Source organism: Carica papaya, chromosome 6 (genome assembly GCF_054855325.1).
Source record: "Carica papaya isolate Zhongbai chromosome 6, ASM5485532v1, whole genome shotgun sequence".
NCBI classification, from domain to species: Eukaryota; Viridiplantae; Streptophyta; class Magnoliopsida; order Brassicales; family Caricaceae; genus Carica; species Carica papaya.
In genome coordinates this window covers 28,933,548-28,954,754 of record NC_142314.1, presented here as the reverse complement: position 1 = coordinate 28,954,754, position 21,207 = coordinate 28,933,548, and the positions used below count along the sequence as shown (strand labels likewise).

At 35.0% G+C, this 21,207-nt stretch overlaps 1 protein-coding gene across 3 annotated transcripts; it reads left to right on the top strand.

The window, feature by feature from the left end:
* The first annotated feature begins 5,417 nt into the window (after positions 1-5,417).
* LOC110811626 (uncharacterized) lies at positions 5,418-20,938 on the top strand. Of its 3 annotated transcripts, none has more exons than XM_022038178.2 (7): positions 5,418-6,083; positions 6,297-6,377; positions 6,629-6,703; positions 7,023-7,067; positions 8,977-9,066; positions 9,251-9,352; positions 20,598-20,938. In XM_022038178.2, the coding sequence occupies exons 1-7, from the start codon at positions 5,547-5,549 to the stop codon at positions 20,784-20,786; spliced, it is 1,119 nt and encodes a 372-aa protein (XP_021893870.1). In that variant the 5' UTR covers positions 5,418-5,546; the 3' UTR covers positions 20,787-20,938. The 3 variants fall into 3 exon arrangements, with proteins under 3 accessions (XP_021893870.1, XP_088078387.1, XP_088078388.1); XM_088222261.1 differs by lacking the exon at positions 20,598-20,938 and adding an exon at positions 19,563-20,052; XM_088222262.1 differs by lacking the exon at positions 20,598-20,938 and adding an exon at positions 15,354-15,584.
* Positions 20,939-21,207: the final 269 nt, after the last annotated feature.

The window sequence follows — 21,207 nt, the reverse complement described above, 5'->3', positions numbered from 1 at the left end:
TTGATCATTAAGAGCCCTACTCAAATGTCACATTAGCTTTCAACTGTTTTAACATGATGAAATAGAGGGCATTGAAAAAATTATGTCCTAACAAGTAAAAATAGCCAAGACTTCTAACAAAAAACTTATATTCATTAAAACAAGTTTCTTAACATTCCAAAAATCTATAAATGAATGTCTTAATGAAACATGAGTTTTTTTACGAAATTATTGTTTCACCTTGCGTGAATGATACAATATCAAATAAATGATACCTATTTATAGAGGAATGATAAGGGACACTACAATTCTTGATAAACACATTAATGAAAACATGTAAGAACATAACCACTCGATAGGTTGAAGCCATATTTTTGGCACTTAAAGATGTTGGGGATATAAGTATTATGCCCACGATTCAATTATTCGTGTAATCTATTGAATACATTATTATTTGATAATTTATTTTAATATATGACAATAGTATTTTATTATCATATCGTTTAATTTATGTGATAAAGTTTTTGATTAAATTTATAGATTTCACATCAAAATAAGGATATTGATAATGAGAGTAAAACCTTTTATGATTTAATTTAAAATATTTTTTATCGTTGGATCATCAAAATAAGACATTAGTGATATGGTAAGACTAATATATATGTGATAGTTTCTATAAGATAAAAATTAATTGATCTCATTAATTAAATAACATATATAGATTATACATATGGAGATATGATCAATGAACTGACCCAATAAAAGAATTTCTGATGGTTAATATTACCTTAAACTGTTAGTAGAGTATTCTCTTATTTTGATAAGATGTAAGAATTTTCTTAAACTTGATATCATCATAGTAATTGATAAGTCATTTATTATACTTTGATTTTTAACACCTATACTCATAGAACTGTAGTTGAAAAGATATTGAGTATGATTAAATACTTATAGAATTAATGATTGGTCAAGACTGAATTTGTCAACTTGGATAATAAGTTTAAACTCTATGTTGTTATTTATTATAATGATTAAATTAAGACATTGGCCAGGACAGTTGAATGAAGGAAGAAAAGAGTTTTTTTATGTAATTCATTAGTCAATTATAATTGATATAAAATATAGTTGGTTACCTATTTGAATTTGACGGTTAAACCATATCTTAGGGTTAACGTAGAGCAATAATAACGAAAGAAAATATAAAGTATTTCTTTAACAGGTTCTTGAGAGTAATTGTACATTTCATACTATTCGGTCGTTGAGCAGTGTTGCTAGATGTCAACCTTAATTAGTAAATTGGTTTAACCAATTTGCTACCAGTTTAGTGTTGAACTTATGGGGTCGCATACTAACGAGTGTTCTGACTTTTGCTAAATAGATTAATTATTTTAATTATTTAAGAATTAAATTAGAGAATTTAATTTAATCAAATAAATAAAATTTTTGATCTAAATAGAATATTTTTATATTCTTTAATAGTATCAAGAATATAATTAATATTATAGATAAATTAAATTTTTCTATTTTTAAAATTGAAAATTAATATTTATTTTTTTGTTATTATATTATTAGTATAATAATATAAAATATGTGGCTATTATAATAATTGAGATTGTTATAAAATTTAATTTAAAATTAAATTGATTTATAAAATTATTTTATTAAATAATAATAATTAAAAAAGATAAACATATATATATATGAGATATATATATATATATATAATATATGTAAGTCTTTGGGTGTTAAAAGAAAAGAAAAAGGTGATGAGTCCAAATAAATTTGGAGAGAGAGAGTCCTAAAGGAACTCCTCCACCCATGCCACCTATATATATATATATATGATATATATACATGTGTGTGTGTGGGTTTTGAAAAGCAAGAGAAGTGAATTAGAAAGTCAGTCGCAAACCAAAAAGAAAGATTTTATTAAAAAATTTTAATATATTTATATTGTTAAATTTGTCCGTACGTTCCGTTAATTAAATAGTTGAACGACACAAGTTAATTTTAATGTAGATACACATAAAGTATTCGTATTTTTGAATAATTTTAATTTGAGAACTTGCTGTAAGATACGTTTTAAATTTGATATTTAACCTGTAATATAATTTTTAAATACAAATAAATCAGATTATATTATTTTTTTTATCTTCTGCTGCGTGTTATGCACATATTATAATCAATCAAAAGATCCATTCCAATAATTGAATGTCTATAAATAAAAAATATTAAACTTGCAATGGCTTCATAACAATAAGATAACTCTCACGAAAGTAATAAGAAGCCTAGGTTTATAACAAAACTATAATAGCCTATACTTCAACCATTTAATGTATTAGATTTGTTAGTTCATTTAATAGCTCCTAATTTTAAAAAAAATTAAGTGATAGAGCTATCACACTCGAACATAAAAAAAAAAAAAAAAGAAACATCATGCCTTAAATGACTCTTGATTTGGCCCTCGTAATGCTTGACTTTAAGGAGGGTTATGGTATGACCTCCACCCTCAACCTTTGAGGAATGTAACAACATGTGTTTGACAACCTATATTACAAAATTAAATTGTGAAAATATTAAATAGTTTATAGTCTCATATAATTTACTTTACTAGTTAAGAATTTTACAATTTCTATAGTACAATAATTATGTGAAAAATCAAATATTTATAATTTGTCTCCATATCTATATGCAAAATTATTATGAGTGTGGAAAAAGAAAAAGCATAGGTGTAAAGTGTTTTAACTCTTAGTTTTAAATTTTAAAGTGTTCAACTTTTAATCATTGGCTTAGAAATAATATTTTCTTTTATTTTTTATTTTTAAAAAACTTTAATATAATCTAATGATGTTTGATTGTTGTTAAAATTATAAGGTTTATAATTTGAATACTACAATTTGATTTAATTCAATCCATATGAAATTAAGTAAATAACACAATTTTTTATTTAATTTTAACATTTCGTGTAACGGCCCCGGAAATATTTAAAATGAAATGAGTATTTAAATATATCAAATGCGGAAGCGAGATCGAAATTTCAGTTAACATCCCTTACACGAAAAACCAGAAACGTACTTAAAATATAAAAGATTAAACTAACTAAGAGAGAAACTCGAAAATAAAACTATGAGTATGACTACAGAGTCTCTAGGTATCCCCTTCGTCGTCCTCCTGCGGAACGGGCTCGGGAACCATGTCTTCCTGATCTGAAATGGTTAAATAAGGAGTGAGCTACACTAGCCCAGTAAGAACATCACGATATCTCACCGTCACGGAGGTAAAGGTGGGTAGAAAAACACAAAAGACCAATGGAGCATGATTTGCAATAAACTCGTTTATTAACATGAAAACCTTTACCATCCACTTACATCGGTAGAATTCATGAAACAATATAAGAAAACAATAACATTATCACAAACATGGAATAATATAAGCTGTAAAACATAGCACTTATCACGCCTTTTGTAATTCAATCATTATACAACATATTCTTTTCTCATTTACCAGCCTACTAGTATCCATGGGGGTCCATAGGGGTCCCGCTACCCGTTAACCTTTAACATTCATAATCAGTTTCCAGGGCCGTCCCCATACCCCGTCCGGTATGGGCGCCAAAACCATAAACCTCAATACCCCGTCCGGTATGAGGGTGAAACGGGCCGTCCCCATACCCCGTCCGGTATGGGCGCCAAAACCATAAGATCTCCATACCCCGTCCGGCATGTGAGACCACAATCCCGGTAGGGTTCCCTACGGACCCGGTCCGTCCACCATCTCCCAGAATATCTAGTCAGGCTGACCCCATCATACAATTATCAGTCTATACAATGTTTCATTTCCCTTTTCCTCAATAAGCATCATCAATTCACATTTAAACAAGCAAATCGTAATTCATGCCGAACAGACAACATACAGTATCAGTTCTTCAGTCATTCAACCCATAATTAATAAAACAGTAATATATGCACTCGAAACTATAAAATGAACACATCAAACCTCATAATGCATTTAAAGCTGTAAAACAGGCCAAATAACAGTAAATCATCAATCACATTGGACTCGGGCTCCATTAGCAACCTTAAGCAATTTCACACATTCGTTAATTCAAGAAATACCGTTTTATCATTTTGAACTTTAATACCGTGATAGGAAATAGGGTGAGGGGTCCTTACTTGTTTTCGGGATCCGAATACGATTCACAGTGCGCCTGCAGGCCGTCCCTAATTTTCCCTGAATTTTTTCCGGGGAACTGAAACACACTAACAGTACCTGCACGTGTTCCAAAAAAATCTAAATTAGGCCCAGGGCCCCTTTCGGACCAAATCGCAACTCCGGCACGGCGGCTCCGCCGTGCTCCGGCGACGGCGCCGCCGCTGGCGGCGGCGAGTCGCCTCGGGTTGGCTGTTTTCGGCCGTTTTCGACCAAATTCGGCCACACTCGCATTGGTCCTTGTTAGAAAACAACCCTAGGGCCCCCCGGGGGGGCCAAAAATCACGGAAAAGCGGAGCTTACCGGCGGCGGCGCTCTCGGGTACGGTGGCTCTCCGGCGAGGTTCGTGTTTTGGTGATTCAGCTTCGGTCAACCTGTAGAGAAAAGAATGGTGATCACGGTGATATAAAAATTGCATCGAACGGAGGCCGGGAAGGACCTCGTCGGAGGCAAAAACCGAGAGGGGCGCGGCGGCGCCGCTGGGTTTCGGCCGCGTATTCCGGCCGTTTGGCCGGGATTTCGGCCTCAATTTGGCCATAGGAGGAATCAGCGGAGAAAAACGAGTCGGGGGTATGAAATTTACCTCGATCGGCGGTCGGAAATTTCCCCGGTGCGGCGGCGGGTGGCGGCGGTCGGCCTCTGGTTCGTCTTCTCCGGCGAGCGGCGGGCGGCTAGGGTTTGTGGTCTGGTGTGGGGGTTCTATTTATAACCCCTTGTCTTTTGATCACAGCCGTTCATTTCGTTTTAATCTGGGCCGTTCGTTTTTGATTGAATCTGGGCCGTCCGTGCGATTGAATCTGGGCCGTCCGATCGCGCGATTGATCTGGGCCGTCGGATCGCACCCACGCGGATCGCCAACGTGGCTCCTTTCGGAGTGACGCGGTCTTGCCACGTGGCAGGCCCCGGTTGGCCGGGACTGCTGACCGGGCCTACTGACGTGGCTGCTGACGTGGCCCCCCTTTTTTTTTTTTTTTTTTTTTTCCTCCTTTCCGGTGCTACATTTCGCTTTAATCTATTTAAAACTAAATTTAATCAAATATTTAAATAAGCAACTAGTTTTTATTGTAAAAAAGAAATATTTACATAATTTATTTTAACAACATGCGTTTCTTTTGTTGTCTTCCTTAAAATATTTTATTTTTCAATATTTTTTATTTAAAAGTTATATAGATAACGAATTTGTATAAATAAATATATATATATATATATATGTTTTTCCCATTCTCAAATCAAAGTCCGATTCATATTGCCGGTACGGGTAATCATGATGATGGGGCGGATACGGGCGCCCGACTGTAATTCCACCTGACATCCGTCTAATTACATTCTCCGGTTACACTTCAAACTCAGAGCCAGCCATGTGTCACTGCTTGCGCCCCTCTTCTCTTCCTTTGCTTTTTCCCGGAAGCCGGAATTCAGCTTTTATTTCTTCTAATTCCAACACAATATATCTACCGATTAACTTTGGTTTCCAGAATGGCAGCTTTTCTCTGTCAAATACAGGAGCCAATCGCCAATTGGCTGCGCTTGGCTCTCAAGAATCCCTGTTCAGTGGTGAGTTAGGGTTCAAGGACGAAGGAAGCGCGGCCACCACAAGTTTCCAAGATTTAGAAAAAGTATCATCTAGGCGAGATGGAACTGATGCCAGTAGTTCAACGGATTCTTCTTCGGAATTAAATTTCCTTGAATTGGAGGAGGAGGAAGAGGAGAGAAAAGGAAAATCAAGTTCCAAGGAAGAGGATTTGGTTCCGAAGAAGAGTGATTGGGAAAACGCGGGTTTAAAGAGAGGGAAGCAAATGATGAAGAGATCAAATATTGTGGCGAAGCAAGTTATTAGCGTTCAATCCGCTCGTAGCCTGGGTTTTGTCTCGCAATTGTGGGTGGATACCGTCTCTGTAAGTAACGAAGCTTGAATTGCAATTGCGGAGTTATACATTTCTGACTACTTGCTGGATTCTTATCATGCGCATGGGCTCCAAAAATTGTTTTGACTTTTTATCCATACCTTACTTTTAGTTAGTATTTGATGTACTGAATCTTTCAATGACGCTTGGGTTATCTGCAGAATCAGTTACTTATTTTCTAATTTTTTTTTTAAATTTCTTCAGTGGCTGGTACTAGTTGTAGAAGTGAGGCCCAACTTGCTTTCTGGGGAATCAGGACGGTTTCTTCTGGAAGATGTTAGCCAGGTAGGTTCTATTTTGTTACTTTCATGTCCTCGTGATGCTGTCCTGTTGTTGATTGAAACCAGTGTTATTACCTTGTATTCTTCCACTACTTTCTCTGTAAATGATTTTTTATTCTCATACTGCTTTCTTCATCAATAGTTAAACGATCAACCAGAGCCACCGGCAATTTCTTTTTATTTGTGCTCTGCTTTCTGGTTTTGGATTCGTCAGTTCGCCAGTTGCCTTAGTAGCTCAAACTTGTTCCTTTGTAGATTGGTGATGTTGTGCTCGTTGAGGATGAGAATGTGATGGACAATGAATTTAAGATGTTTGGACTCGAAACACTGGTATTGTACTTTTGGTGGTTGGTTCATCTCATGGCCAGTTTGCTTCAATTCATTCTCATTTCTTTACCACTCAATTACGAGATTATATATGATTCATACATAATCTAGTAATTGAGTTCTAAAAGAACAGGAATGAATTAAACCAAATGGGCTGTTTCTGAAGCTACTTTTTTCTTTCCAAAGTTTTCTCATCTTTTGCGCAAGGAATACACAACCTAAGCACACTTTTAAGTGATAATAAACTTCCTCTCTTCAAAGTTATATCTATATATTACTGCTGATAATAGTGTTTTACCTTTCAAAATTTGACATGTCCTAGGTAGGATACAGAGTTGTAACACCAGGTGGGCAAAACATCGGGAAGGTAACTCCATTAATTCTTGTACCACACTTTACATTTTTTAAATTATTTTAAGGTAAACTGGGAAGGGAACTCCACTAATACTTCTTGATTTACAACCACAACCACAACCACAACCACAATATCCTTGTCTAAACTGAGCCCGATGTTGATGCCTTTAGGGCACTTGGCCAGATGTTGAACACTTCAAAAATATTTATTTTTTAAATTTGAAATTTGGTAACGTTTTATAAACTCTCGATACTTCATTGATGCTTTGCAAATGCATTTTAGATTTGTTGTCCTAAAACAATTATCTAGCAATAAAATAAATTGAAAACTAATAAACATAAACTATAGTTTTATATAATAATTAGTGATATAGGATAAGATCATTCCTATAGTTATTTGTTCTACCTAACTTATCTTGTCTACTCCATTTCTTCCTAAATTTTTTCACCTTCTATTTTCTCTTGGTCTATCTCTATTCTTCTGTATCTCACTTAAATTTTCTCTATTTCTAAATTATCCAGTTAAAAAGTAGTTTCAAAGCTACTTGTCCTACCTCAATTGGAGATTTTTAATTGACTTCTGACATTTAAATAAAATTTGAATGCTTATTATTGCAAATTTGTATTAAAATTTGAAATTTATAATTTACATGCAATTTATGGGATAAATAACAGTCTCACCCGTTGTAGTTTGAACCCATCCTGTCTGAAAAAATGTATTAGATTAGGACTTCGAAACTAAAGTTATTTAATTAGTTTACTATTATTTTTGTGGAAATGATAATTTAATTAACATACATATGAAATAATGAAATTTAATTTATTGGCATAATTATCTAATTTGGACAATAATTGAGATTTTGAAAAAGCACATGAAAGAAAGAGGTCTAAGAAATGTTATATCAGTTCACGGAAAAATGTAACTCAAAGAACTATGCGACAAACTAAAAAACGATCGACAAACTAAAAACCAATTTTTAACTCAATCATAACATGGAAAAAAACTGTGATTAAATAGAAGAGTACTAAATCTTATACTTAAGTTATACGCAAAATTTATTTAAAATATTTTATAGATTTTCCTAAAAAATACAAATCGGTAGCTTTTGGGTTTTTGACACCATAGAAGGGAGGTAATTGGGTTTCCTAAAGATTAAACAATTTCAAACAATACACCACTAAGATTTGGAGTATGCTAAAATAATATGACAATTATCCTACAGATTATATGTTTTTAATAAATCAACGTATTCAGTCATGGAATTGATCATAACAGAAACATAAACAATTCATTTCAAAAACTCTAATCTCTTCATGACACAATTATAAATAAAAGAGAGTTAGAAGAGAAATGCAATTGATATTTAGAGTTTCAGCAAAAATTCATATCTACATCCTCTACTTCAATATTTTTCAATTTCTTTTCGCTAGATAGTTGATATGCGCTTAGCCAATTACATCTTTAAGTGTTTGTCTAAAAATACTTGGAAAAACAATCCAAGAGATATCTCAACTTCTTTTATAAAGTTCAATGCTTTACAAAAATTACCAAAACAAGTTCTCTCAAAGGGTAGATTTATAAATGAAGAACAAGAGACTTATTTAAATCTTGATTTAGGAAAAAAAGTTAGATCTCTTTTGCAAAATGAATGTAAGAAATGATGTTTCTAGATGTATGAGAAATATAATGGTTAGAGATAAGTTTGGGTCTTTAAATAGTACTACTTGAATGCGAAGTCACTAAAAACATTTAATCAACAGAAGTTGGTTGTGCATTTTATTAAATGCGATATCATAATAAAAAAAAGTTTAAATCATATCCAGTTAAAGGCTTCTATTAACTGCCATTGACATAAACAAAAGTTTATGTCATATCATTTACACTTGTCGTATATTTGTCTTACATATTTTTGCAATTCTAGGTGCGGGGTTATTCATTCAACATTAATTCAGGGGTTGTTCAGTCGCTTGAGTTTGATTCTTTTGGGATATCCATTATTCCATCAAGTTTGGTAGGTAAACTGGTTCTGTTTTCTTGAATAAAGCAAATGCCAAGATTCTGGCTGTTAATTTTTAGCATTTATACTGTTTAAGCTATATGCATGATGAGTGACCTTTTATATGCTAGAGTATACATGGACATTATCTTTTGCTAAAATGAATATGTACCATATTACATGCTTGTTATAATTTCAGGTAAGTACTTATGGATTGCCAGTTGAGGATGTGCTGGAAGTTGTATCAGACACTGTTGTTGTGCATGAAGCTGCAGCATACCGTCTACAAAGGCTGTCAAAGGTACTTTTTGGTTTTTAAGGAAGATTTAATGAGTTAACTGTTAAACTAAAAATGTGTTGCAAGGTGTTTGGAATTTGCTTATTTACTGTTTATAAGCGGATTTAAGCACCATGTGCTTGATCTTGTGTGTGGTACTGCAAAAAATAGGGTGCTTATCAGGTTTTTAAAATTGAAAATGACTTAAGAAGGTAGAAAATAAACACTCTATTTCCGACTTTTTAGGATTTTTTTTTTAATTTAACTAATTTCCTTAATTATCCTTCTGTTATCTTCTTAAAAAATTAACAATATATACATCAAATAATGTAAGTCTAAAATATTTATAACAAATATATATTTATCAATTTTTTTATAAAATAACAGTGTAACTACTTAGTTTTTAACTGAAAATTAGCTAAAATAGGTGACAAAAGAAAGCCATTGTGTTATTTCACTTTGTTTAGATAAGCACTTACACTTTTTTTTTTCTGTTCAAATACATGTTGAAGTTTTGAAGTTTGTACAAATCAATCCTCCACTGGACAGAAACTGAACTGCCAATTAGTTATGATTCTACGTGTCTGCTGACTGGCTATTTATACAAAGAATTAAAATTTTGCCAACATCCATCCATGTCTATATCACTCTGGCAATATATACCCACCCACCCAAAAAAATCTTAAACCTCCCAAATTGTCCTGCTTTCTTCTTCCTTCCCCTTTCTTCACTGTCATCTTCATCTTCTTCAAAGAAGAAACTCCTTTGTTTCTTTCTGCCCTCTAATATAGTTGGTTACTTTACAATATTAGATATATGAGCCAAAATATATAAGAAGCCCTTGTACTATTTGACTTTTTTTGAATCAGCACCTGCAATATTTTTTAGTTCAAATGAAATCTAAAGTTTAAATTTTTTTTCAAATCAGCCTTTCTACCAACTAAAAGAGAATGGTGCTTTCCTATTTTGCTTGAACCATTTATTTTGATGATTTGGCTGCACAAACTAGTTATCCAAAGTCTCACTTTGTGATTTCTCAATGGGAACACCCATTATCAAACTGATTCCCAGGCAAAAAACTCAGCTTTCTTGAAGTACCCTTCTTTACACAGAATTCTCAGAAACAACTCAATCTCCGATGGAAGCTCCTTGAGAATCCTCTCTGCCTCCTCTCTCCTCCTGTTCTCCCGATTTTTCCTCCTTTTTCCAGCAAACAGTGAGAATAAGCTCTTGCTATCCTCCATTTTCTCTGACATCTTCAACTGCTCTGGGTTTGTCCACTAAAATATTTGTTTTCCTTCCAAAGAATTTGCTTCCTCAGCTCGTCCACTATTTTATTTTCCTTCCAAAGAATTTTGCTTCCTTCAGCTCCCTCACTTTTCTTTCTAATTCAATCTCTTGGTTAACTCGTGGTTTTCACCTTCATGTCCATTATTTTGCGCTCTGGGATCCAATCCTACTGCTTCTTTGAAGAAAACAGAGTGGTTTCTTCTCTTTTTGGCTGCTGTCATCTTAGGTTGTTTGGAAAATGGTTTTGGGAGATGAGAAAGTGAGAGTTTGGTGGAAAATTGAGGAAGAAAGACAGAGGAATATATGAAGAATTTACAGAAGGTTCGGGTTCCGAGGAGAGATTTGAGTAAACATTATTGGATTAAAGGGGTACTTTTGAATACTTTGAAGTATCCACGCAAAAGATCAGCTTTCTTGAAGTACCCTTCTTTACACACAACGCTCAGAAACAACTCATCTCTGATGGAAGTTTCTAGAGAAATCCTCTCTGCCTCCTCTCTCCTATTCGTCTCCACCTCCTATTCGCCCGACTTTTTCTCCTTTTCCTAGCAAACAGTGAGAATAAGCTCTTCTATCCTTCATTTTCTCTGACATCTTTAACTGTTCTGGGTTCGTCAACTAAAAACTTTGTTTTTCTTCCAAAGAATTTTGCTTCCTTCAGCTCCCTCACTTTTCTTTCTAATTCAATCAACCTCTTAGTTAGCTCGTGGTTTTCACCTTCATGTCCATTATCTTGCGTTCTTGAATCCAAACCTACTGCTTCTTTGAAGAAAACAGAGTGGTTTCTTCTCTTTTTGGCTGCTGTCATCTTAGGTTGTTTGGAAAATGGTTTTGGGAGATGAGAAAGTAAGAGTTTGGTGGAAAATTGAGGAAGAAAGACAGAGGAATATATGACGAATGTACAGAAGGTTTGGGTTCGGAGGAGAGATTTGAGGAGAAACATTATCGGATTAAAGGGATATCTTTGAATGCTTTGAAGGGGAAGATAATAAAGGGTACTTGGGGATGATAAGAGCTTCAGATGAGCAGTGAGTTTGCTGAAGAAGAAGCCATTCAAGAGCTGATATGACCTAATGGGGTTTTAGGGGTATAGATGTGTTCCAGTGGGGTTTTAGTTTTAGGATTTTCTGGTTTTGAGGTGTTAGTGAAAATGCCGAAGAGAAACTCAATTTTTTGGGTGCAGAAGATTATGCAGCTGTTGAATCGGATCACTCAAATGAATGAAGAGGAACAAAAGTTAAAGGAAAACGAGAGCTTTTGTTTGTTAATTCTAATTTTTCTTTTAATTTTTTTAAATAAGAGAAGTAAAAATGCATATTATGTGTATCCAGTATTAGCAGTAATGTATAAAAATACTAAGTAACCAGCCACATTATCAAAAATAAACAGTTCAAACAGAACATGAAATGAACATTTTCTTTTTTGTTAATGGAAGGGCTGATTTGAAAAAATCAAGAGGGGCTTCTTGTATATTTTAGTCTATATATGTATCTACATATATATATATATATTTATATAAAAGCAAAATCTGTTCATAATCTAGGAGGAGGGCTAACCATAGGGTCTTCTTCGACCTCATGATCGGTGAGTAGCTCATTGGAAAGTCATGATTGCGCTGTTCGTCAACACCATACCTGGAACAGCTGAAAGTTTCATGCTCTCTGCATTGGCAAGAAGGGTGTTGGCTGCACTAATAAGCCCCTCCACTACAAGGGCTCCACTTTCTAGTTGTGATCCCTGGATTGATATGCTAGGTCAATAACTTGACTGAAAGAAATGGCATTGGAGGTTAGTCGATTTACAACAGGAAGTTCTCCGTTTAGAACTTCTCAAGACACACTAGCTCTAGGAGCCTCTCCATGGCCGATGCTAGACCCGACACTGAATATTGAAGAACATGAGGGCCTTATGGAGAGCAACGGTGTAGTTTTTGCAAGGAGCATTGGATGTGGTGGTGGCGCAACACCATCTTGATGATGAGACTAATGAAGCTAGTGAGGAAGCTAGAGATAAAGATGGTGCTCACAATCCAGACGAAGATCTTGCGGTTTACAATGTTTTAACCAAGATCCACATACGCCTTTTGCTCGCTGGGACTAAGAAGCCAGCTCTACTGGATTTTGTCTAGAGGGCGAGAGAGAGTGGCGAAGAATGATACATATAGAAAGCGGGTCCATTTCGGTATTATCTAAATGTGATCAAATTTTCTTCTAATGTGACTTTGGTTTTGAATTTCATATGAGATTCTATATTTTGAGTGATCTATTTGTGATCCGTATGAAAGTGATAGAATTTAACAATTCTCAAGCAGATATTAATTGAAAATTGAGAAAGTTTATCTTTGAAAAAGTTAAGATAACTTTTATTTTTCTCTGCTTAATTCTTACAATAATATTCTCTTATATAACTATGAAGAGTTTACAAAACTAGGTATGAGTAGATATATTTGACGAATATTATATAAGAAGATATTATTAATTCTTACAATAATATCTGTCAAATAAGAGGATATAAGAGAATTACAATAATGATTGCAAGACACATCATGTAACACCCAAAATAATTTTTTCTATTTTATTTTATTTTATTTTAATTTAATTTAAATTAATCTTTGTGAATATAAAAATATTAATAATGATAAAATTGAGTAAAAATATTATTTGGATTTAATAGAAATTGATTTTGAAAAAAAGGGGTGAAAATTTGGATTATGGGGGTGTTTTTGAAAAGAAATTCGGAAACCGGGGATCAAAACGCAATTTAGAAAAATTGTGCCCCGTCAGCGCCATGTCAGCAGCCACGTCAGCGGCCCAGTCAGCAGCCCTGGCCAACCAGGACCTGCTGCGTGGCAAGGCCACATCGACTCGGGAACGGGCCACGTGGGCGATCCGCGTGCGCGCGATCGAACGGCCCAGATGCGTCCCCGCGCGCACGGACGGCCCAGATTTAATCGCGATGGACGGCCTAGATTTAATCCAAATTAAATCGCGATCGAACGGCCCAGATTAAATCAAGATGGACGGTTGTGATTAAAAGGCAAAGGGTATAAATAAACCCCCCACACCTGACCACAAAAACCCTAGCCACCAGCCCTCGCCGGAGAAGACGAACCAGATGCCGGAGGAGCCGGCCGTCGCCACCCGCCGCCGCACCGGGGAGTTTTTCGACCGCCGATTGAGTTAAATTTCATACCTCCGGCTCGTTTTTCAATGCTGAGTTCCCCTGTGGCCAAATCGGAGCCAAACTCCCAGCCAAATGGCCGAAACCCAGCGGCGCCGCCGCGCCCCTCCTCGGTTTTTGCCTCCGATGAGGCCCTTCTCGGCCTCCGTTTGATACAATTTTTATATCACCGTGATCACCATTCTTTTCTCTACAGGTTGATCGGAGCCAAATCACCAAAACACGAACCACGCCGGAGAGCCGCTGCACCCGAGAGCACCGCCGCCAGTAAGCTTCGGTTTTTCGAAATTTTTTGGCCCCCCGAGGGCCCTAGGGTTGTTTTATCGCAGGGACCGATGCAAGTGTGGCCGAATTCGGCTGGAAACGGCCAACCTGAGGCGAATCGCCGCCGCAAGCGGTGGTGCCGTCGCCGGAGCACGGTGGAGCCGCCGTGCCGGAATTGCAATATTGGCCGAAAGGGGCCCTGGGTCTAATTTGAGATTTTTTGGGACACGTGTAGGTACGAGTAGTGCGTTTCAGTTCCCCGGGAAAAAATTCAGGGAAAATTAGGGACAGCCTGTAGGTGCACTGTAGAGCCGTATTCAGACCCCGAAACAAGTAAGGATTCCTTACCCTATTTCCTATCACGGTATTAAAGTGCAATAAATTATAAAATGGTATTTCATGAATCAATAGCTGTGTGAAATTGTTTAAGGTTGCTAATGGAGCCCGAGTCTAGTGTATTTGTCGGTCAGTTGTTATTTGTTCTATTTTACAGTTTTAAATGCAGTATGATATCTGGTGTTTTTATTTCATAGTTTCGTGTGCATGTATCACTGTTTCATTGATTATGGACCGAATGACTGAGAATCCGATGTTGTGTGTTGTCTTGTTGGCATGAACTACTGGTTTGCATGTTTGTGTGTGACTTGATGATGGTGACTAAAGAAAAAGGGATAAAAGGTTATGTGAATTGGCAAACGGATAATGTGGACAGCTTGACTAGGTATCCTGAGAGATGGTGGACGGACCGGGTCCGTAGGGAACCCTACCGGGAATGTGATCTCTTATACCGGACGGGGTATGGAGACCTTATGTGTTTTGGCGCCCATACCAGACGGGGTATGGGGACGGCCCGTTTCACCCTCATACCGGACGAGGTATTGAGGTTCATGGTTTTGGCGCCCATACCGGACGGGGTATGGGGACGGCCCTAGAATCAGGTTATAAATATTAAGGGTTCACGGGTAGCGGGACCCCTATGGACCCCCATGGATACTAGTAGGCTGGTAAAGAGAAATTATGCTGTTTAAAGATTGAAATGCAAACGTGTGATAAATGTTGTATTATAAAGTCTATGTGATAACGTGATGATGATAATGTGTTGCTTGTGTATTGTTTTATGGATCTCACCCAGGTAAATGGAAAGTAAACGTTTTTATGAACAAATGGGTTTATTACAAATTATGCTCCATTGGTCGTTTTTGTTTTCTACCCACCCTTACTCCTGTGGCAGTGAGGTAGAGTGATGTCTTTACTGGGTTAGTGTAGCTCACTCCTTACTTAACCATTTCAGATCAGGAAGACGTAGTTTCCGAGCCCGTTCTGCAGGAAGACGGCGAAGGGGACGCCTAAAGATCCCATAGTTATAATTGTAGTTCTTACTTTCGAGCATTTATTTTAATTAGTTTATTCCCTCATTTGTTGAACACGTTTTGGTATTGCGTAAGGGATATTAATTGCAATGTTTAATACGCTTCCGCAAATTCAGATTATTTATCTATATATATGCCTTTCCAATATTAAATTTTTCCGGGGCTGTTACACATCAAATATATTCTAACTATGAGAAAGTTTTTTACTTCATCATGGACCTGTTAAATATATTCTAAGAACTTCTGAGCCTTCTCTAGATCATTCTTATCTTGCATTTTCTTTGATGTTGACTTAAGTGTAAACTCAATGTCAAATAGGTTTTGTGGTAAGTATCCAAAACAAACTTCAAATGGTGTCTTATTAGTGGAGGTATGAATAGCTCAGTTAAAGGCAAATTGCAGATATGATAAACTCTCATCCCAATTCTTAGGTTGTCGAGCATTATAACCTTGCAGAAAATATACGAGGTTCAGTTGACAATTTCAATTTGACCATCAGTTTATGGATGAAAAGTTGTGCTTCTATTCTACTTTGTATCAATCATAGACACAATGATCTTCGAAAGCTTCCAAGAAAATGATTATCACGATATGAAACAATAGAGCTTGATAACTCAAAATGTGTTTAGATATTTCTGAAGAAAAGTTTTGCTGTTTATTCTCCAGTGATGGTCTTCTTGCATGGTATCAATATTATCATTTTGGAACTCTATCTGCTACTACATATAGGTAGTTATATCCTCGTTTAATAGTTATATCATCTTGAAATGTCGTTAAGACTAAAAGTGGTCATAAGGAAATAAGGGAACCGTTTTCTATTCTCAACGTTCACCGAAGACCCTAAAAAAGAACCACAAGTGTTGAGTCTGTTATAGTGGCATAAGACTCTACTGCAGTCGATTTAGCCAAACAAATTGCTAGTTTGTCTGAATATATGACAAAATTATGTCTTAGATGGGGGATCAATCTCGTGATGATTCTGACAGAAACTCCATAGAGATAATTAAAGGTCCTAGTATGAGTTTAAAAAAAAAAAGTAGTCTCCTCAAGAAGTGGAAGATGAGAGGCAGCCAAAACCTTTTAAGGTGGAGGCAAAAATTGATATTATATCATATAACAGTTTGATTGATACTGAGAAACTAGATTCTTGGATGAACCAATTGAAGACTTACTAAATCTTATATAAGTATAATAGTGAAGACAATGTCTCATTGGCAAGGCTAAAAATGACAAGTCATGCCTTAGTATGGTGGAATTTATATATACAACCAATGAGGATGAAGAAATAAGTTGGGATAATTTTTTGAACCTCATTCGAAAAGAATTTTGTCCAACGGACTACTAAGAAGATCAGTGGAGGCGATGACGAGATCAATGAGTGCAAGAATATACTACTGAATTTAGACATCTAGCTGTGGTGTTAGGAGTTTCGATAGATTTACCTGAGGCGTTTATGAAATACACTTTAGGACTATTGCCACGTATAAGTATTGAGATCTCACTTTATAAACCAAACGATGTGTCTGGCACAAGTATGATAGATATGACCATTCAGAAGAAAAATAGTTGTAACGAGAAATCATTCAAAGGCTCAGGATCAGGCTCATCAAAAAAATTTTAAGAAGGTTACTTAAACCTTATCGTACTGATCATCAACACCAAGTGTTAAAAGGTACTGTGACTAGTGTAAGATCGATGGTCATCAAAGGAGAAGTGTTGGAAGTTGCACTTAAGAAAAAAGCCAAAAGGTAAGACCGTGACAACAACAATAAGTGATAATGAACCTATAGTGGTTGATTAGGTTCAAAGAGCATATTCAAATTTATCTCTAATGACAATATCAAAAGTTATGGATCCGGAGTTACTTACCAAACCTGATGAACAAGAGGAGTTGTTTATCCTAAAAATCCAAGGAAAACAAGAAGTAATTACTGCTATAATGGATAGTGGAAGCTAAAGAAATCTCATCTTTGAGCAATTGGTAAATCTTGTCCTTCAAAAAATAGGTTAAGAAATTCTCCGCACAACAATATTAACTCATTTTCCTCTTTATTTTGAGATGACTTAGCAATAACTACATGAGTTAGATTGACAATATTGAGTGCCTCTGTGTGTTCCTCATCTTTAGATGGTCATATAAATAGTAACACAGACTTCTTTAACGAGTTAATTATCCGTTTGACTTGACATGTAGTGATCAAATCAACATTTTGTTTCATTTTTTGACCAGAAAAGAGGTATTTCCTTCCTTCTTTTAGTAAACCGAATTTTTTGAGTTCGGGATAATAAATGGCATTTTGGTCTCATAAATAAGGACTTCTAAGTATAACCTGACATATATCAAGAGGGATTATGTCATAGGTCACTTCATTGATAAACTAATTGGTAACAGCAAACCGAAATGTATATTGTCGATTAACTTGAAGCCTCACATTTTTGTGAATCCAACCTAACGAGTATGGCTTAAGGTGAGGGGTTTTGGACAATCTTAACTTCTACACCAATTGCTCAGAGATGAGATTTCCTTGGCTTCCATTATCTATCAAAACAGTAATCACCTCTTATTTTACTTAGATTTTTAAGGACAAACAACTCCTTTCCTATATCAGGTTCAGTAAGAAACTCTGAATCCATAACTTTTGGTGTTGTTATTAGAGATAAGTTTGGATTTGCTCTTTGAATATGATCAACTACTATAGGTTCTTTATCACTGGTTATTGTTGCCACAGTCTTACCATTTGGTCTTTTCTTTAGGTGCAACTTCCAACATTTTTTCTTTGTATGACCTTTGATCTTACAATGGTCACAGTACCTTCCAGCACTTGGTGTTGATGATGAGGATGATAAGGCTGAAGTAGCCTTCTTAAACTTCTTATATTTTGATGAACTTGATCTTGAGCCTTCAAAGAATTTCTTGTTACAGCTATTTTTCTTCTTGATGGTCATAGTTATTGTACTTGCGCTAGATGCATCGTTTGGTTTGTAAAGTAAGATCTCAGTACTTATACGTAGCAATAGTCTTGATGTGTATTTCATTAATGTCTTAGGTAAATCCATTGAAACTCATAACGCCACAGCTAGACGTCTAAATTCACTGGTATATTCTTGCACTGATTCATATCGCTTTTGACGTAGGTTGTGCCATTACCTCCCTCGATTTTCTTGGTAGTCCATTGGATAAAATTCTTTTCGAATAAGATCTAGAAAATAATCCCAAGTTATTTCTTCCCCCTCATGTGTTGTATATATGCATTCCGCAATACTAAGACATGACTTGTTATTTTCAGTATTGCCAATAAGATCTTATATTTTCTACTATTCTTGTATAAGGTAATAAGTCTCTAGCTGGTTAATTCGAGAATTTAATTTCTTAACATCAATTGAACGGTCATATGTTGGAATATCATTTTTTGTCTCCATCTTAACAAGTCTTGGCTGACTTTTCTCTTCCTCTTCTTGAGGAGATTGATCCTTTTTCTTCTTCTTTAAACTCGTATCAAGACTTTTAATTGTCTCTGTAGAGTTTGTGTCAAAATCGTCACGAGATTGATCCTCCATTGAAGACATAACTTTTGCAATTTGTTCAAATACACTAGCAATTTGCTTGGCTATCTACTACAATAGAGTCTTGTACCATTATAACGGGTGGTTCTTTTTAAAGGTCTTTGGTGAACGTTGAGAATAGAAAACGGTTCTATTGTCTCCTTTTAATCACTTCTAGTCTTAACCATATATAAGTCGGATCAAAATATTTTGATACCAAACTAATCCGTATAGAACTGATAGAACTTTACAACTCTCAAACATATATTAATTGAAAGTTAAGAGAAAGTTTATCTTTGAAGAAGATAAGATAACTTTCATTATTCTCTGCTTAATTTTTACAATGATATCTTCTTATATAAGTATGAGGAGTTTACAAAAATAGCAAACAAATTAAAATAAGTAAATAGTAAAAATAACATATAAGTTAATATTTTCTCATTTTTTTAATAAATTAATTAAAATTATTAATCTATTTTAAAACTTAGATAAAAAGAGGAAAAGATAAAAATGGAAATGATAAAAATAGAAAATGAAAGATCATCTTTGATCAGTTTGGTGATTTTGGGTATTTATTCACTGTGAAGTGGGGAAGGAAAGTAGAAACCAGACGGCAAAATTTGGAAGGACGCCAACAAATTTTGTTGACCTGCATACTTGGCCAAATCAATGGGCATTTAAAACAATGATTAGAGGAAGGTTTGCTTAGCACTTGGCCAAAGCAGTGGACATGTAGAACAATGACTAGAGGAAGGTTTGTTTTCCATTGTGCGGAGGATCAGTTTGAACAAATTTAGAAATTTTGGAATATATTTGAGCGCAAAAGAAATGTAAGGGTTTATTTGAACCAAGTCATACAGTAGAAGAGCTTTTACCTATTTTAGCCAATGAGAATTTATTGTAAGTTGAAGCACCTCCCACACTCTCTCATTTGAACCAAAGTTGTGTCATTTATTAGAGGCAGAGTGACAAATGGGCACTAACCTGTTTGGTACTCCTAGCTTTCTGCATAGAGAAATCTCAGCCGGTATCATTATGTTATGACTATCCAGAAATAATAAAGGCAAATTGTTTATACTTCAATTTTTTTTAATCTTAGGTTATTTCTTCATTTTAGAAGCAGAAAGTCCTCACCATTTTCATATTGACTTGTGCATGATTGATATAGAGATATGAATTTAGATATAAATGGGTGGCCTCATTTGGTGCTTGTGAATTAATAATGAATTATATCATACTTTTTATTTCAAAAAATAAAGAAAATATATGCATCTGGTAGCATTTTGGATAGTTAAACAGAATAATTACTTGTCGTATACCAATATTTGTTGCAATAGGTGGATCGTGTGATTGAAATGCATGTGCTGATTGCTAAGAATTATACCTTAATTCTAGTTACTATTTGAGCAGTCCTTGGAGAAGTGGCTAACCTATCATGAACACTTTATGCTATCAAGTTTTTGTGAATATTAACTTGCTCTAAAAGCCCCATTGGAATTCAATGCAAGTACCAAATTAGATGCTCTCTAAATGTTGTCGAATATTTTGGTACTGGTTCATGCTAAAACAAAGAAAAAGGTGTGATGTTTGTATTAATTAAAATTCTTACATATTCGTGACAGGGCTTCTGGGACTCTTACAGCAGAGGAACTTTGAGAGATGAGCTGGGTGAATATTCTGGTTCTAAAGGTCCTAATAGATCTGATCACAGCCAGAGAAGACGAAAGCTCAGAAGATTCAGCAGACAGAAGTTCCAAACAAAGATGAGAAATTCAGAAGATGATTGGGAACTTCCACTAGATTATTTATGATCTTCTTACTCTCGCGACCTTAATTGTCTCTTTTACTTCTTTTCTTTTTTCTTTCTCGATGTAAACATGCACAAAGAAAAGATGGATAGACTGAGTGTTAATACAATTATTTTATTCATAAATAATGTTAATGTATAAAAAGTTTTGTTTTATATCTTATACTTTTAATCAACTCAGGTGATAAACATGAAACATAAAATTTGTGGTGTCAATATAATATATTATTTTTTTTATAAGAAAGAGGAAAACTTTTCATGGGATGTCGTTGTATTTTTTTTTTTTTTACTTAATATATTTATTAAAAATTAAAAAATTAAAAATACATGTTAACCTCTCTTGGTCAATTGAATAGAAAAATTAAAAATATACATCCTAATTATCATAGAGATTTAAGATAATGCTAAACTTTTGTCCAATAGTT

Coding starts and splice junctions, on each gene's coding strand:
- LOC110811626 (XM_022038178.2), top strand. CDS start 5,547: ATGTGTCACTGCTTGCGCCCCTCTTCTCTTCCTTTGCTTTTTCCCGGA. Junction 6,084..6,296: donor TGTGGGTGGATACCGTCTCT/GTAAGTAACGAA, acceptor AAATTTCTTCAG/TGGCTGGTACTAGTTGTAGA. Junction 6,378..6,628: donor TTCTGGAAGATGTTAGCCAG/GTAGGTTCTATT, acceptor GTTCCTTTGTAG/ATTGGTGATGTTGTGCTCGT.